Below are 15,458 nucleotides of genomic sequence, written 5' to 3' on the forward strand. Positions count from 1 at the left end.
GGCAGGCTGTTTTCTTTTGCCTTTGATAGACTCCAGTGTTCTGTCTGGAAAGATCTCTATGAGTGCCTGATTCAAGAACCTAACATTGCAACGCGTGAGCGAAGCCTCCTTTCTAGCCAGCAATCTAGTTTCTTCGTCATTCCATCGAGCCTTGACGTGAACAATGTTTTGACGCTGGTCATACCAGTCAGGGTGTGCCCTCCTGTGATGGAGACCCCTACCTGTTGCTGTCTCAAACGAGCGACCACAGCCAAGAAACTCACAGCAGAAACCATCCTGCAGATCGGCAGAGTCAGGCACTTTAGCCGACCGACCTCGAGTAGCTGGACCCCTAGAGCCAGAGGGCCCGGGGTTAAGATTCAATTGCATCCGAGGCTTATCTCTTTTATTCGGGCCAGCATACGAGATCAGAGGGGTTGGCAGCCCCAAAGACCTTTGTTCATCGTACAACCATTTAGCCGCCACACCATGAGGTGCGCGTTACCAGCGGGACCACGAGGAGGTAGGTTGACGACTGGTCAGGGAGAGGCTGTGTATGGCGCATCACCTGACCTGTAACTAGACCCTTAAGAGAGTCATAGTTACTCCCGCCCCAGCCAACGAACAGTGGAAACAGTGCGTTCCATCCCATCAACGACTGGCTTTACTGCAGCGTTCGCACAACGATCCCGCGGCCGGACACTTGGGAACCGCCAAAACCATCACTCGAGTGGCACGGCGATACTATTGGCCAGGAATGTTCCGGGAAATCGCCGCTTACGTACGGAACTGCACAACCTGTCTCGCGCATAAAGTGAGCCAACAACGACCCGCAGGGAACCTACACTCCACTCCGGTCACCGCATCGTGGCAACAGGTATCCATCGACCTAATAGGGCCATTACCGCGATCGCATCAAGGGCATACATGGCTACTGACCACACAAGATAGGTTTAGCAAGTGGGTGGAAATGGCGCCCTTACGCCGAGCCACGGCCCCAGCAGTCGTACGCGAAATAACCCAGAAGCTGATTTACCGACATGGGACACCCCAGGAGATTACATCAGACAACGGCACCTAGTTCACATCGCGGGAATTCCGGGACCTATTAGAAGCATTCGGCATTCGACACCGCAAGACACCAGCCTACGCACCCCACTGTAACCCAGTGGAAAGAGCGAACCGAACCATCAAAACGATGATCGCTCAATATGTAGGGCACGATCATCGCGACTGGGACAAGCGTATACACGCCCTACAGTTCGCCTACAATACCGCACGCCATGAAGTCACGGGCTATACCCCGGCATTCCTCAATTATGGTCGAGAATTAGCCGCACCCCACTCCGAGGACCGAGATTCAACTCCAACGGAGGGCAGGAGTCCCGAGGAAAACCACCGTCAGCTACAAAAGGCCTTTGAGGTCGTCCGCATTCAACTAGCCCGAGCGTTTCACCGGCAGGAAAAATATTATAACCTGCGGCGACGAAGTTGGCGTCCGAAAATCGGAGACCAAGTATGGAAACGCGACCGACCGCTTTCCGATAAAGCCGACGCATTTAACGCAAAAATCGCGCCGAAATTTATCGGCCCTTTGACCGTGCGGAAAATAATATCACCGGTCATTGTAGATTTGCGGGATCCAGCGAATAATAAATGATATCGGCATGTGCATATACAAGATTTAAAATCGTCAACGGCTGAGAACAATAACACGACCGAAATCGCGATAAAACCGCCTCGGAATGCCGAATAGACGTCGCCCCCACCACCGAACCACCGTAGCGATCACCGATACGCGGCGCGCCCACGTATATAGAACCGCCCGTGAGCCCAACACACAGTAACGATCGCGATGTCTTCCCAAGCGGAAATAGTACGAGATCTCTTCGGAGAGATCTCCAGCTCGGACGAAGACGTGCCCGCGTGTGCGACCGTCGCGCTTGTGCCAAGTGTCCCGGCCGTCGGCACCCGGATTCAACGATCGGACACCGAGCAACGACGGAAAATGGCGTGGTTGACATCACCGCCGCCGATCCAACCACGCCGTCGAAGCAATGTCAAGCTGCGGGCCTTACAATCAGCCGCGGGCCCTCGATCATCGACGACGGCGACGATGACGATTCTGCGAGAGGCCGCTACAACCCCGCCTTCAGCGCGAACCGGCCGATCGACCACCCCGCGAGGAGCCACCCCGGCCCCGACTCGGACACCGCGCCGGCGCTCGACCGCCCGGACGCCCGCAACCAACGCTTCCGATCCTCCGGCAGCGGCAACGGCCGACCAACACCACCCGGGAGAGAATCCGCCACCGGTAGATGTCAAACTGCCCGACGGCACGCGGACTCAAGTGCCGTATTGGGCCGCACACCGCAGCCGTAAGTACCATTTAACCACCCCCGCCGGAAGATGGCTGGTGCGATTCAACGGCTGCGGGCAACTACGGTCGGCGCATATAATCACGACGACCGCCACGACTCCTCCCAAAAAAGGGAAGTAGTGTAACACGCACAAAGTACACACTTCGTGCGTGTTACTAGGCACATTACGCACCGGGCCGCGCACTATGCCGCACCCGAGCCGCCGCACCGCACAACGCAGATCGAGCCGCCGATCCGGCTACCGAGTGGGGCACGGTAGTATAAAAGGTCGTCACTCCGGGCAATCGACACCATTCCCGGTCTGCTGTGAGCACGCAGCAGACGTTCCTCGCTGGACTCAGGGCGCACTCTGACCCGGCATTTCCTAGCTTGCTGTGAGCTCGCAGCAAGCACTCCGAATTGGAATCAGGGCGCACTCTGATTCATCACTTCCGAACACCGTCTGCTGTGTGCACGCAGCGGACACTCCGAGCCGGACTCAGGGCGCTCTCTGACCCGGCCCTACCACCTGGTCCCGATCTTCGCCCCGCACCGTTCCGACCCTCCCTTTACGCGTCGTCCGCGACAGCGAACTTTGAGTCTCGGGCATCCGCGCCCAAATCATTATTCTTCTTATCAGCGCCGCTTAACTCGTTTCTGTTGTAATCACCAGCACCGCTTATTCTTTAGTTATTACCAGCGCTGCTCATTTGTTAGCTCGTAGCAGCACCGCTTCTCTTTTCTTTTGTAACTACTAGCGCCGCTTAACTCGTTTCTGTTGTAATCACCAGCACCGCTTATTCTTTAGTTATTACCAGCGCTGCTCATTTGTTAGCTCGTAGCAGCACCGCTTCTCTTTTCTTTTGTAACTACTAGCGCCGCTTAACGCGTTTTTGTTGTAATCACCAGCACCGCTTATTCTCTAGTTATTACCAGCGCTGCTCATTTGTTAGCTCGTAGCAACACCGCTTCTCTTTTCTTTTGTAACTACTAGCGCCGCTTAACTCGTTTCTGTTGCAATCACCAGCACCGCTTATTCTTTAATTATTACCAGCGCTGCTCATTTGTTAGCTCGTAGCGACACCGCTTCTCTTTTCTTTTGTAACTACTAGCGCCGCTTAACTCGTATCTGTTGTAATCACCAGCACCGCTTATTCTTTAATTATTACCAGCACCGTTGCTCTTTTCGCTGCAACCACCAGCGCCGCTTATTCCACGCTCTTACGTTGCGCAGCTATGGCTTACTTCCTCCTTGTAAATATGTAAATAATTGAGAACAGAATATATTTAGTTACTTCGACAATCACTGACTGGTTATTTGGAGTCTCACCCAACCGTATCTCCGAATCCTGGCACCGGCGAGCTTATCCGCGCTAGTCACTTGAGTCAGATAAACTCGCACCGTTACAAACAAATATCGAATCTATCGGAAAATAAATAAACTGCAGAAGCGCGTAATTTAACAAACGTGTTCGGTCGGAATGCGCCTTTTTCCGGAAGTAAACGTATAATTCTTAAATCTACTTTAATCTAGTCTAGTTCGGTCGTTAGAAAAATAAGGTAAGAAACAAAGATAATGTAAACGTATGAATCTAATTAATCCTAATTCGGTCGGTTGATACGGTACAGAATAAGAGTAATGAAAAATAAATGATACCGCGTTGTTAACGATCGAACCTCGCGCAGCGTGCGTCATTTAGTCTCTATAATTTCTCTCACTTTTGTATTAATTAGTTATCTTACACATTGTAATAAATTCATGTTAACGGGCAGAAAATGATTATGTTTAGCTTTCGAGCATTCGCTTAGATAAAGCAGCGGAAAAACATGCCTCGGTAAACAATCTCGAGTGAGCCGCTGGTATTGTTTTTATTTTTCTTCCTAACAGCAAAGGCCACGAGAAGAACGTTGAAAAGCCGAAAATTTCAAAACCATCAGAGATAGCGTTCCCCTCTCTGGCGCTTGAATTTAGGTCTGCACGAATCATCATAGACCATCCGGCCCTCTCTTCGCTGTGAAAAAGGCGTTTGCATGCAGATCCACCGGACAATCTCACTTGGTCACTTTTACGAATTCAGAAGCTTTCTTCAATTCCGAGCGAGAAGACGCTTCAAGTCGCCGAGTGCCATTAGCTATTAGGTACCGCGGAAAGTTCGTGTCGTTTTTTCCGATGAACGACATCTCTTAGAAAAACGACACGAACTTTCCGCGGTACCTAATATTTTCTCATTTTTCTTTTCGAGCATACGAGATCCTAGTTTCGGGCCTCGATATCATCTGTCTATCAATTCTTTCGTCTTATTGCGAGATTTAGACTCTTGTCGCGTGAACTTATTCGACGAGCTGAACCGCAAGCGAACCTTTTTGTTAATTCGTTGAATTAATTTGTTGAAAATAAAGTGCATTATTTTGCGAATATCAACGCTCTACAAACATTTATCGCGTCCCTTTGATTTGGTCCGTTTCCGCCGCGTCCTCGGGCCCTCACTTCTCGCTCACTTATTTCTATCTGGCTTTCTCTCTCGCTCAGTTGCCGCTTCGTGCGACAGCCAGCGTTCTTTCTCCTTCTCGCTCCTTTCGTCGCTCACTCCGTACCTTCCTCTTCGCCAAACTGACCCTTCGTTCTCTCTGAGCGCACCCGGTAATTCTTTGTTCCGATCGGAATCTCACCTCGATCGTAAACACGCGTGTTTCCGAGCTTGATGAGTCGTAGACGGTTGCCGGTGCGCTGCGTCTGGAGAGAGAATCGTCTCTCTTACAAGGAATCTGGAAGTCGAACGCCGGGAACACCCGACCGGAGCAAAGAACGTCCTGCTCCTAGATCGACGGAATGTCGGAAGTCGAACGCCGGCAACATCTGACTGGAGCAGAGAACGCCCTGCTCCTAGATCGACGGGAGCAAGTACGACTGGAGCTTCAAAGTGTGCCCTGAGGCTTGTCCGAGTCGTACTCGGGGGAATGGTGCTGGTCTGCTCCGCGAGCCGGCTTTTATACCGGTCACGCTACCCCCACTCGGGGTGCTACCCTGCCCGGGAGCTACCCCTTCTCGAGCTACTACCCTCGAATTGGGGGATCGGAATGCGGCCCGCAATGGGGGGTGTTCACGCGGAGCCCGATCGGCGCTTCGTAACAGCGCGTACTGTTACATCTTTATATATATATATATATATATATATATAGATACTCTTCAGATAAAAAATAATTTTAACTAAATAATCCAAAAAAGTTGTCTTACTCAAATTCAACCGAATATGGAAATAGTTTCTTCAACTACATTTGCATACTATTGTAATCTCAACCGGTTACTTTAATATTTATCATACAGGGAGGAAACAATAATGTGAAAGTGACAACAAAAGGTTCAATTTTCTGCAATTGCATACATTAAACATGCATTAAATTAAATAATTGAAATTGTAGAATTAAGCAAATAATAATGCTTTTCGGCATATGGCATTCGCTGCCAGACCGTAAGAGAAAACATGCTTTTCTAGCTAAAAAATGATTCTTGCATTAAGTGAATTCTTGCAATGTCATCCATATTTCACCATTATTCGTAATCCCACATTGTAGATGTGTAATACATCGATCCTTAAGTCTCTTTTTGCAACAATATGGCTAAGCATTTCCCACACATTCGAAGACCATTGTGTCATGTCGTTTTACTATTATCTTTGAACAAAAATGTATTATAAATATAAAAATACAATATATTATAAATTGTTTGAAATTGAGTGAATTGAGTGTAATTAGGGCTAATCTTATCTAATTTGATGTGCAAATAGCAGCAGCATACGACAAATTATATTTTAACAAATAATCTGTAACAATATAAAATGTACACATTAAAAAAAAAAAAAATAATGTAGCATCTTTATTATAGCGCGTATATACTATAAGTGATGTTGTATAGAAAAATTCTTTATAAAGATAAATCAATGATGCAGTATTGTACTGCGATTAAAATTCACTCTCATTTTGACTACTTCTGGCCACACATAAACACATTCTTAAGATCTATTTATGCATTACAACTTATGCATTACTTTTTTATTGAAAACATTATAAGTTGTGGACCATCTGATTAACTAATTCAAGTTGCCCTTCTTATACACCAACCTCTATCCGTCTGACGATTCACTGAAATTTCACTATTGCGTGCTCTATCCTCATTGTTTGCGTAATGTGACTGCTTTACGATATCAGTAAGATATACATATGGCATATTCTGCTATTCAGATAATTCCATTTATCTAAAATATGTCACAAATCTTGTTATGGATCATCTGATTACAGGGTCGCATTTACCATAAGGCGCATTAATAGTATTAATCATCCTGATTGATTATATGAATAAGTTAAAAGTTTTTTTAAATTTATTAAATTTAATATTATTAATGAAGGGATAATAGAGCATATAAATAAAATTAGTAAAATTTGGGGTTTTTGAATATTAATTAATGAAAATATATAGAATGGGATAATTTTTTGAACAGTTAATAAAAAAAAAAGTATATCTCAAACTAAATATAATGATAATAAAAGCATTCAAAAATTAGGCGCAAACTGGGACCTCATTCTCTATGGGGCCACATTTTAAAACCCTACTTTTCACAAATAACAATATAAAACACAGCCTAGTTATAGTTGCAAAATAAAATACTTATTTTTAAATATTAAATTCATAATATTATAAAAACTAGAGGCCGCTAAAAAATTTGTAAGCGGTAATTGTTTATTAAATTTCACCTTTTTGCATCATATAATGGAGTGCTTAGAATTAAATGCATATTTCGAGCCGATTCCTTAGACGACACCTCCTATCCTCCCATTACCGCTCGATCTCGACGGCCGAACCGCTGATAGCGCGTCTAATGTTCTGGCTCTCTTCGATCGTTTTACACATATGCCTAGTCGGCGACGGACATCATTAGTGCAGTCAATCTACGTGAGCGTACCACGAACGAGGCAAAAAACTATTGGAATAATAACTATTTTGTTCCCTATATCTACATATTTCACACAACCGTAGAAGAGTGAGAAAAGAAATAGAATTGTGGAATGTTTTTTTAGCTTATCGCTATTCCTTAGTTTTCTACCAACTGATAGTTTAGTTATTTGGTTAGTATTTGTAAAGCAGTATACAAGTGTATATACTTATTAATTATATGGTTAAAGTAGTTGCCACAATTGGTAAGAATTTATTTTTCAATGAATTTATTATTCTTATTTTACTGTTACTTTATTTTAATAAAACCAAGATACTACTGTTTCTATTTTTGTATTTTTTTAGCGTAATTGTTTTATTTTATTTATTTATATGTTTACCAGCTTTACTGTCCCGTTTTAAGAACGGGATATTTTTTATAAGTTTAGAATTTTTACTAATGGTTTATCTAATCATCTAATAATTCTTTGTACACCAAGTTCACCGTCTAACAATTTGAATCATCAGGTAATTTAACTCTAAGATTGGCAGCATTCCTAATCTTTGAAAGTGCGACATTGTTCGGTCGCCGACAGAGTATTTTATCATTATCGGTTGCATGTAAATTTTTATATGCAATCTTTGATAAAGGTAATGGCCAACTACCTTTCATTTGTGAGTGGATCGAGTAGCTTGCGGTGAAAGGGGTTGGTTCATTTGTATGTCTATTTCATATGTTATATCATATGTTATAATTTCGTCTGTCTTTGTTAAGCGTTGTCCTTAGCAACAGATTGATATAAATTCTCTTTTCTTAGCAACCGTTGTTGTTGTCTACAGTTTAACTTCAATAAGTAAACATGTGTAATTTTGCTTTGTAAAAGTATTGTGAAAGTAATAAATGTTTTGTGTTTTGTGTTAATTCAGAATGTTTACGTCTCGTAAACATTGTGCCTGTCAAAGACAATCATAAAATAATGGTGGATCTTTAACCGGATATTTGGAGAAGGCGAGATCCCCAATCAAACATATAATTGACCATGAATAAATTTATGATATCTTTATTCACTCAACTCAGCGTTTTTAGCAGCTTTTAAAGATGATTATTTTTTTAAAAGATTAAAAAATAAATAAAATAGTGTTTCTTAACTTTTTATATATATTGATTTTGAATTTAATAAATATTTAAAATAAAAAATAAAATTAAAATTAAAATCCAAAGAATCCAATGCTAGATGTCCATGCAAAATATCTCAACAAAAAAAATACATAAAATTTATTTTAAAATAAAATTTATTTTATGTATTCTTTTTGTTGAGATATTTTACATGGACATCTAGCATTGGACTCTAGCTTTTGATTTTAATTTTATTTTTGATTTTATCATTTGAGTCCTTATATTTAAGTTTTTAATAAATATTTATTTCGCTTTTTATAGTATAATATAATACATATAATGATGCCAAGAAAGTTTGAATCTGGAGCTAGTAAAAGAAAACGACTCAGAGAAAAGGAAAAACAGCTAAATAGTCAAAAAGGGGCAATTTTGTCTTTCTTACGTTCTTCTGAGAATGAAGGAAATGAAGAATTTCATAGAACTGAAGTTGTACCTAAAACTTCTCAGACTGAAAGCGAAACATTGGTATCAGTATCAGAATAAGACAAAAGTGAAAATAAAAAACATCAAAATAATATGGAAAACATAGAAGGAGAGAAAGAAGTAAATGAAACACATCAAGAAGGTTTTGAAGAAAATTTTCAATCGGAGTCTATACTTACTAGCAGGCAGGTTATCTATTATCCTACAGATATAGCAGTGTGGCCAATTATGCAATGTCTCGTCCAGGTGGATATAATTGTAGTAGTGTTCCACTGCGTGCTATCCCCAACAGGATTTTTAACTCTAAATCAAAAAGCGCGCCGCTCGCCTGCGCTCAGGCGCGCCTTCCCCTGCTCACGGTCGTCATTAGTTTCCTGTTGTGCGATTCCTTAACGTGTTCTTTTTGTACCTTAATTGTGTCACATTTCTGCATTTCAGGTATGAGAAAATCTTCCCATAAATCTCGAAAGAGGAGAAGGTCGCCATCCACTGATCGGATTGCCCGTATATATTCATAGGTGAAAATGTCAATTTGACATTCACAAAGTGAGGTTAAGACGCTGCGCCGTCATTCGCCGCTGTTGCCAGTCCGCTCTGCCTCAACGCAGACGGACCGGGGGTCACGTCGAGAGACTAATTCAGTCTACTCACAAAGATCGGACTCGAATACAGATCTTTTAGCACCCCAGGTGCTTTCGGACCCCCCAGGTGTGTATGAATACTGCTGAATCTGAGTTTAGCGCAACCAAGCGGCATGACGACACAACCTTTGTTGGCAATGTCTTCAGCATCATCTCCATATGCTTTCCACTGGCTTGTCACCTGTCATCCCGGTTTCAGGTGAGGACGATTCCGCCTCTCTGGCCAAACAATTGTTTGGAGCCCAAGATAATGAGGAGTTTCTTCCTTGGGATGAGGTCGTTACTCAGACGTAGCATAATCTAACACGCACGGGCTTACAGGCGGACCAACGCGAGCTGCTTCGGGAAAAAATACTCGCCCGCTAAGGCGGTTTCCTTCTCAAAGCCTCCACATTAAACTCAGAATGCCGGGTGGCTCTCAAACCTAACTCAATTGTTAAACGAGACGATTTCGCTCGAAAAAATCAGAATCAGGTGGGAGTGGCTTTTTGCGCCTTTGGTAAGGCCATATGTGACTTCTTACATCTTGCCATGCAGGATTCTCTTACTACTGAGGCGCGCATAATCATCACCAAGGTCAGTGATGGAGCCAAGATCCTCACGGATCTATTTCACCAGCTTACAACAACGAGGCGGGCACAAATCATGCCCACACTGAATTTCATGGCAGTGTCGCCGACCGGATCGAAAGATACCGGCGGCAATGAGGACACGCGCGACAATTCGGTCGCTAGATAAAGTACGGCGTCTTCGGACGCTCGTGTGAGTCTCTCCGCTCGCGCGGAGTTGATCGAACACGAAGCGGACGAGCTTCTCTTCGGTGCATCCTTTGGCGAGCAGATAAAGAAGGCAACCTCGCTCAAGGAAGGCAACAGGGAGACCAGGGGCAAGCAGCAATCGCCGTCATTACCGTCCCAGGTCTCAATCGAGACCGAGGAGACGATGAGCAGTAACCAGGTAATCGTAGGCGGCAGACTAGCCCGTTTTCTTTCCCAATGGTTAGAAATCACATCGGATCCAAGGATGCTAGAGCCAATCTCCGGCTATAGGCTGCTTTTCATTCATCGGCCATCTCTTCAAACCACTGAACCTTCGTTCAGTCTGGCCAGGCAAGAAGAATAAAATTGTTTGCGTGAGATCTCGAGGCTTTTAAATAAAGGGGCGATCGAGCGGACCACAGATGATGGAGTCCAATTCCTGTCTTCCTTCTTTGTCATCAAAGAATCCTCGGGAGGATGGAGGTTCATCCTGAACCTGAAACGCCTAAATCGTTTTATTATTGCTCCACAATTCAAATTAGAAAATTGGAAGACGGTAATTTGTCTCATCTCGCCAGGAGATTACCTGACCTCTATATACCTAGAGGACGCTTACCTGCTTGTCCCGGTCCACCAAGAAGACAAAAGATATTTACGCTTCCGTTTCTTAGGCCAATTTTATCAATTTAGGGTCCTACCCTTTGGCCTGGCATCAGCGTCGTCTATATTTACAAAAATTTTGAAGCCGGTTGCATATTCCCTCAGGGAAGAGGGTTTCCTGTCTGTAATATATCTGGACGACTTCCTCTTAGTCGCATCGTCGCATAGCAAATGTATAACATCAGGAAAACGGAAAGGCGTTTAGCTGCTTTAGGTGTCCTAATTAATAAACGCAAAAGCGTTCTGACTCAGTCAAAATCCTGTCGTTTCCTGGGTTTCATTTTCGACACAGCCACTTTCATAATTTCTATTCCTCCTAACAGGAGAAGCAGATTACTTCAAAGGACTTCAGATATACTTAACAAAAATCATTGTAAAATTCGGTCCTTAGCTAGCCATATCGGCTTCTTGATCTCTATTTGCCCAACAGTTCAATACGGCATACTGCATACAAAAATTCTAGAGAGAGTTAGATTCTTAGCTTTCTCATCCACAGGAGGTGACTTTAAGGCCCAGATACCTCTCCCGTCATCAATTAGAGAAGATCTTCCATGGTGGCGGGCCAATTTAGCAGAGAACTCTCAAAAGAAATGGTATCAGATCGAGTCTTTTCGCTCTGGAAATCTTTTCAGACGCCTCTTTTACAGGATGGGGAGCCGTATGCAATAATAACCGCTCCCACAGTTTTTGGTCACCGGAAGAAAAGCGTTATCATATTAACTACTCGGAGCTTCTAGCGGTATTTCATGCGCTGAGATGCGTCGCTTTTTCTTATAATAATTCGGATATTCTCCTAAGAGTAGACAACTCCACCGCCCTATCTTATATCAATCGTATGGGCTCTATCAGATTCCAGCTGTAACGGTGCAGCCCACAAGCTGCATCGTTACGGCTACGGACCGACCATCGTCCGTAGCCCATCAAGGGCGCATCGAGCACCGATAAACTTCTTATCATAACAACGGCGGTCAATCGCCGAAAACCCCCCCACATCCGACCGTTCTGAATTTCCGTTTTGTGGGGGGCTCGCCGCCGAAACCGCCGATGCTTGCCGATCCGAAGTCAGTCGGCCGCCAGCCGGATATAAAAGAGGACCGGCTGTACGCCTAATCACCAGATCCTGTTCGCTGCTAGACAGCGAACAATCCTGCTGCGAGCGTTCTCGTAGTCCGCCGAGCGTACTCGGCTTCTATGCCTTTTTTCAGGTACACGAGCGTCCTCGGTACCGTTGCTATCTCCGATACGAGCCTTCTCGTATACCCGTCGAGCGTACTCGGCTCCGGGCATCGATCTTCGTATACAGGGCATTCTCTTATACTTAGTCGGATCGCCGCTCTAAATCCGCCTTCGTACGAGTATTCTCGTACGTTCGCCGACCAGATTCGGCCTCAAAGCCTCTAGTGCGAGCGTTCTCGTACTCCCGTCGAGCGTACTCGACGTCCTGTTCCTAATCTCGCGTTACCGCGCACCGGGATTCAACCGCAGAATCCATCCGGCAGGCAAACTGCGTCGACCAATTTGCGCCGTCGAGCGACCCGTCACGATCTACGATCGAACGGACTCGCGGTACCGTCACGAACGCACTCACCGACGAGCGTTGCGTTGTACCAACCGCTATGACACGATCATCCGCGCGTGCGCTCTCGCGCTGATCGTACCAAGACGCCTCATGTCAAACTTTAATAATTAATTCACCGTTGCTTTAAATAATTATTTTGCCGTTTGCTTAAAGAATTATTTTACTGTTGCCTTATAGTTATTTCACCGTCGCCTTTATATTTATTTCACGCCGCTTTTGTATTTATTTCACGCCGTTTTAATAATTATTTCGCCGTTGCTTAATAATTGTTTCACCGTTGCTTTATACTAATCTCACCGATACTTTTATATTCTTTCGAATTCGCTTTGCACACGCTTTGCCTGTACACACGAGCATTGAAGCAGATCATTTGTAAGCAAATCATTTCAACATATTAGTTAATAAACGTTGTTTCTTTATCTTATTACAAACGAGCATTTATTTCATCGACGTACTCCCAACCGAACGAACCCGGATTCCGGCGAGCTATTCCGTGTCCGCCGAAGCTCACACGGTTTCACTGCTATTATCAAGCCTAGCTCGAGAAATCTGGAAATAGTGCGCACACCGAAATATTTTCATATATGCATCATATATTCCCTCAGCTCAGAATTTTGAGGCAGACGCAGAATCTCATATTGTTTCAAAGGAAACTGAATAGACTTTAAATCAGAGTTATTTTAACACGATTGATCAGCATTTAGGACATTTCGATATCTATCTCTTTACCTCAGCGATTAACAGAAAATGCCCGCGCTTTGTCTCCTAGTTCCCGGATTCTCTCGTAGAAGCAATTGATGCTTTCTCACTAGATTGGAAAAAGTTTTACTTTTGCATTCCCCCCTTTCATCCTGATTTTGAGGGTTCTGCGCAAAATTACTACTAACGAAACAGAGGAGGTAGTCGTGGTACCTTGGTGGCCAGCCCAACCTTGGTTTCCTCTATTTAATAGAATTATAATCAGTCAACCAATCCGGTTTGACCCTGACATTAACAGGCTCTCGTCTCCTTTCAGGGATGTTCATCCCGCTTGGACCAGGATTACCCTGGTTGTCGCGAGATGTCAGGCAAGCCTTCCTGAACAAGGGAACTCCTTCTCAGGCGCTAAACACAACGCTCGCTTCTCTCTCGAACGCAACTGTAGCGCGTAGTAGTATGCAAAACCCATTAGGCTATGGTGGCTTTTCTGCAAGGAAGGAGGCATCAGCCTCTTTGGCCCACCAGTAGCCTCTGTTTTAGAATTCTTATCGATTCACCTTACCAGGGTGGGCTCTTATGCCACTCTGAATTCGTACCGCTCAGTGATATCCCTCATTTCGGCCAATGAAATAGGCTCTCATTTCTTGATCAGGAGGTTCTTCAGGGGCGTCGCAGCTGTAAGGCCTCAACGCCCACGTTACGATTTTATCTGGGATCCATCCTCAGTATTAGAACATTTGGCCTCTTTATATCCTTATGAGAATTTCTCATTAGAATTATTTTCAGGAAAGCTTGTTACGCTCTTGGCTCTTACAATTGCGCAAAGAATGCAAACACTAGCTGCCATTCAAATCTCTAACATCCGTTTCTCGGATTCCTTAATTATCAAGATTCCTTCTCGGGTAAAGATCTCTGGCGTAGGCAGACCCCAGCCATTGCTCTCGTTCAAACCTTTCAACCGCTGGGTTAAAAAAGGAGCAGATCATCGGAAGTATTTGCGCGCTTCTATAACCGCTCAGTACTCAATGATGTCTTCTTTCAAGACGTAATTCTAAGTAGACAATAAGTCGCTCAAGTTGACACTTTGTTAAGCAATATTATGCATATGCATTACGATAGCACGATCCAGAAAGGATCATAAATTACTTTTATTAATTTGTATTAAGTATACCGTATTTTGTTTTTAAGCTACACTAAGATACGATCCTAATCGGACCCCAGCGTTCTGATATCAGCGGTTTTCACCAAATTTCTTCTTAAGTCTACCCTCTTGCGCTATTGGAGCGCGATCCCGAGGGATCCCTAGATTATCTATATTGTTAATTCGACAGGCGCACTAGATTTTAAGCTCATATGTAGCTGCGTTGTGATGCTACCTCTCACATTAATGTGTTAATAAGCATATCTTTTTCAACCTTGCGCTCACGCGTTGATACACGTTATCTCTTCTGTATTTATCACGCTCAGGCGTTATTACACTATTTTTGTTTTAAGCTACTTTGCGCCTATAGGGCATTATGCAATATTTTGTCTCAAATTAAATTAAACCCACGCGGTATTAAATAATGTTAGTTCAAAAAAGAAGTCCTCCACGGTTGAGGGCAGAATCCAAATAAGGATCCTTCTTTGAATTCTTTAACAAATCTGAGCTTTGAAAATCTACAATTATATCCATCCGGACGAGACACTGCATAATTGAATAATTAAACGAACTTATAGGAAGTTCGATTACAATTATGCTGCTGTCTCGTCCGGATGGAGATTCCCTCCCCCCCCCCCTTAACCCATAACTTCAGATTTGTTCTCGTTAAACTAATGACGACCGTGAGCAGGGGAGGGCGCGCCTGAGCGCAGGCGAGCGGCGCGCTTTTTGATTTAGAGTTAAAAATTCTGTTGAGGATAGCACGCAGTGAAACACTACTACTAATTATATCCATCCGGACGAGACAGCAGCATAATTGTAATCGAACTTCCTATAAGTTCGTTTAATTATTCAATTAGTATTAATAAACAATTTATTGAGTATATTTTAATAAATATGCCTCAGAGTGTTGATAAAATCGAAAATTTAAAAAAAGAATACACAGAACGTAATAGAATATATGTCAGAAATGTAAATAAATCACATTTTTACTAAAAAGGCGAATGGAACAAAGGAGAAACGAGAGTGGCTAATTTTTTCAGAAACTAGCAAAGTAATTTACTGCTTTGTTTGTAAATTGTTTTCTAAGTCAAATAATAGCTTAATGAAGGGT

At 43.7% G+C, this 15,458-nt stretch overlaps 1 protein-coding gene across 1 annotated transcript; it reads left to right on the forward strand.

Annotated features, from left to right (window-relative positions):
- Positions 1 to 1,177: 1,177 nt before the first annotated feature.
- Positions 1,178 to 1,639, forward strand: LOC136998747 (uncharacterized). The gene has a single exon (XM_067351858.1). It carries the CDS (start codon positions 1,178 to 1,180, stop codon positions 1,637 to 1,639), a length of 462 nt encoding a protein of 153 aa, XP_067207959.1.
- The last annotated feature ends 13,819 nt before the right edge of the window (positions 1,640 to 15,458 follow it).

This window comes from Linepithema humile, chromosome 3 (assembly GCF_040581485.1).
Source record: "Linepithema humile isolate Giens D197 chromosome 3, Lhum_UNIL_v1.0, whole genome shotgun sequence".
Taxonomy (NCBI): domain Eukaryota; kingdom Metazoa; phylum Arthropoda; class Insecta; order Hymenoptera; family Formicidae; genus Linepithema; species Linepithema humile.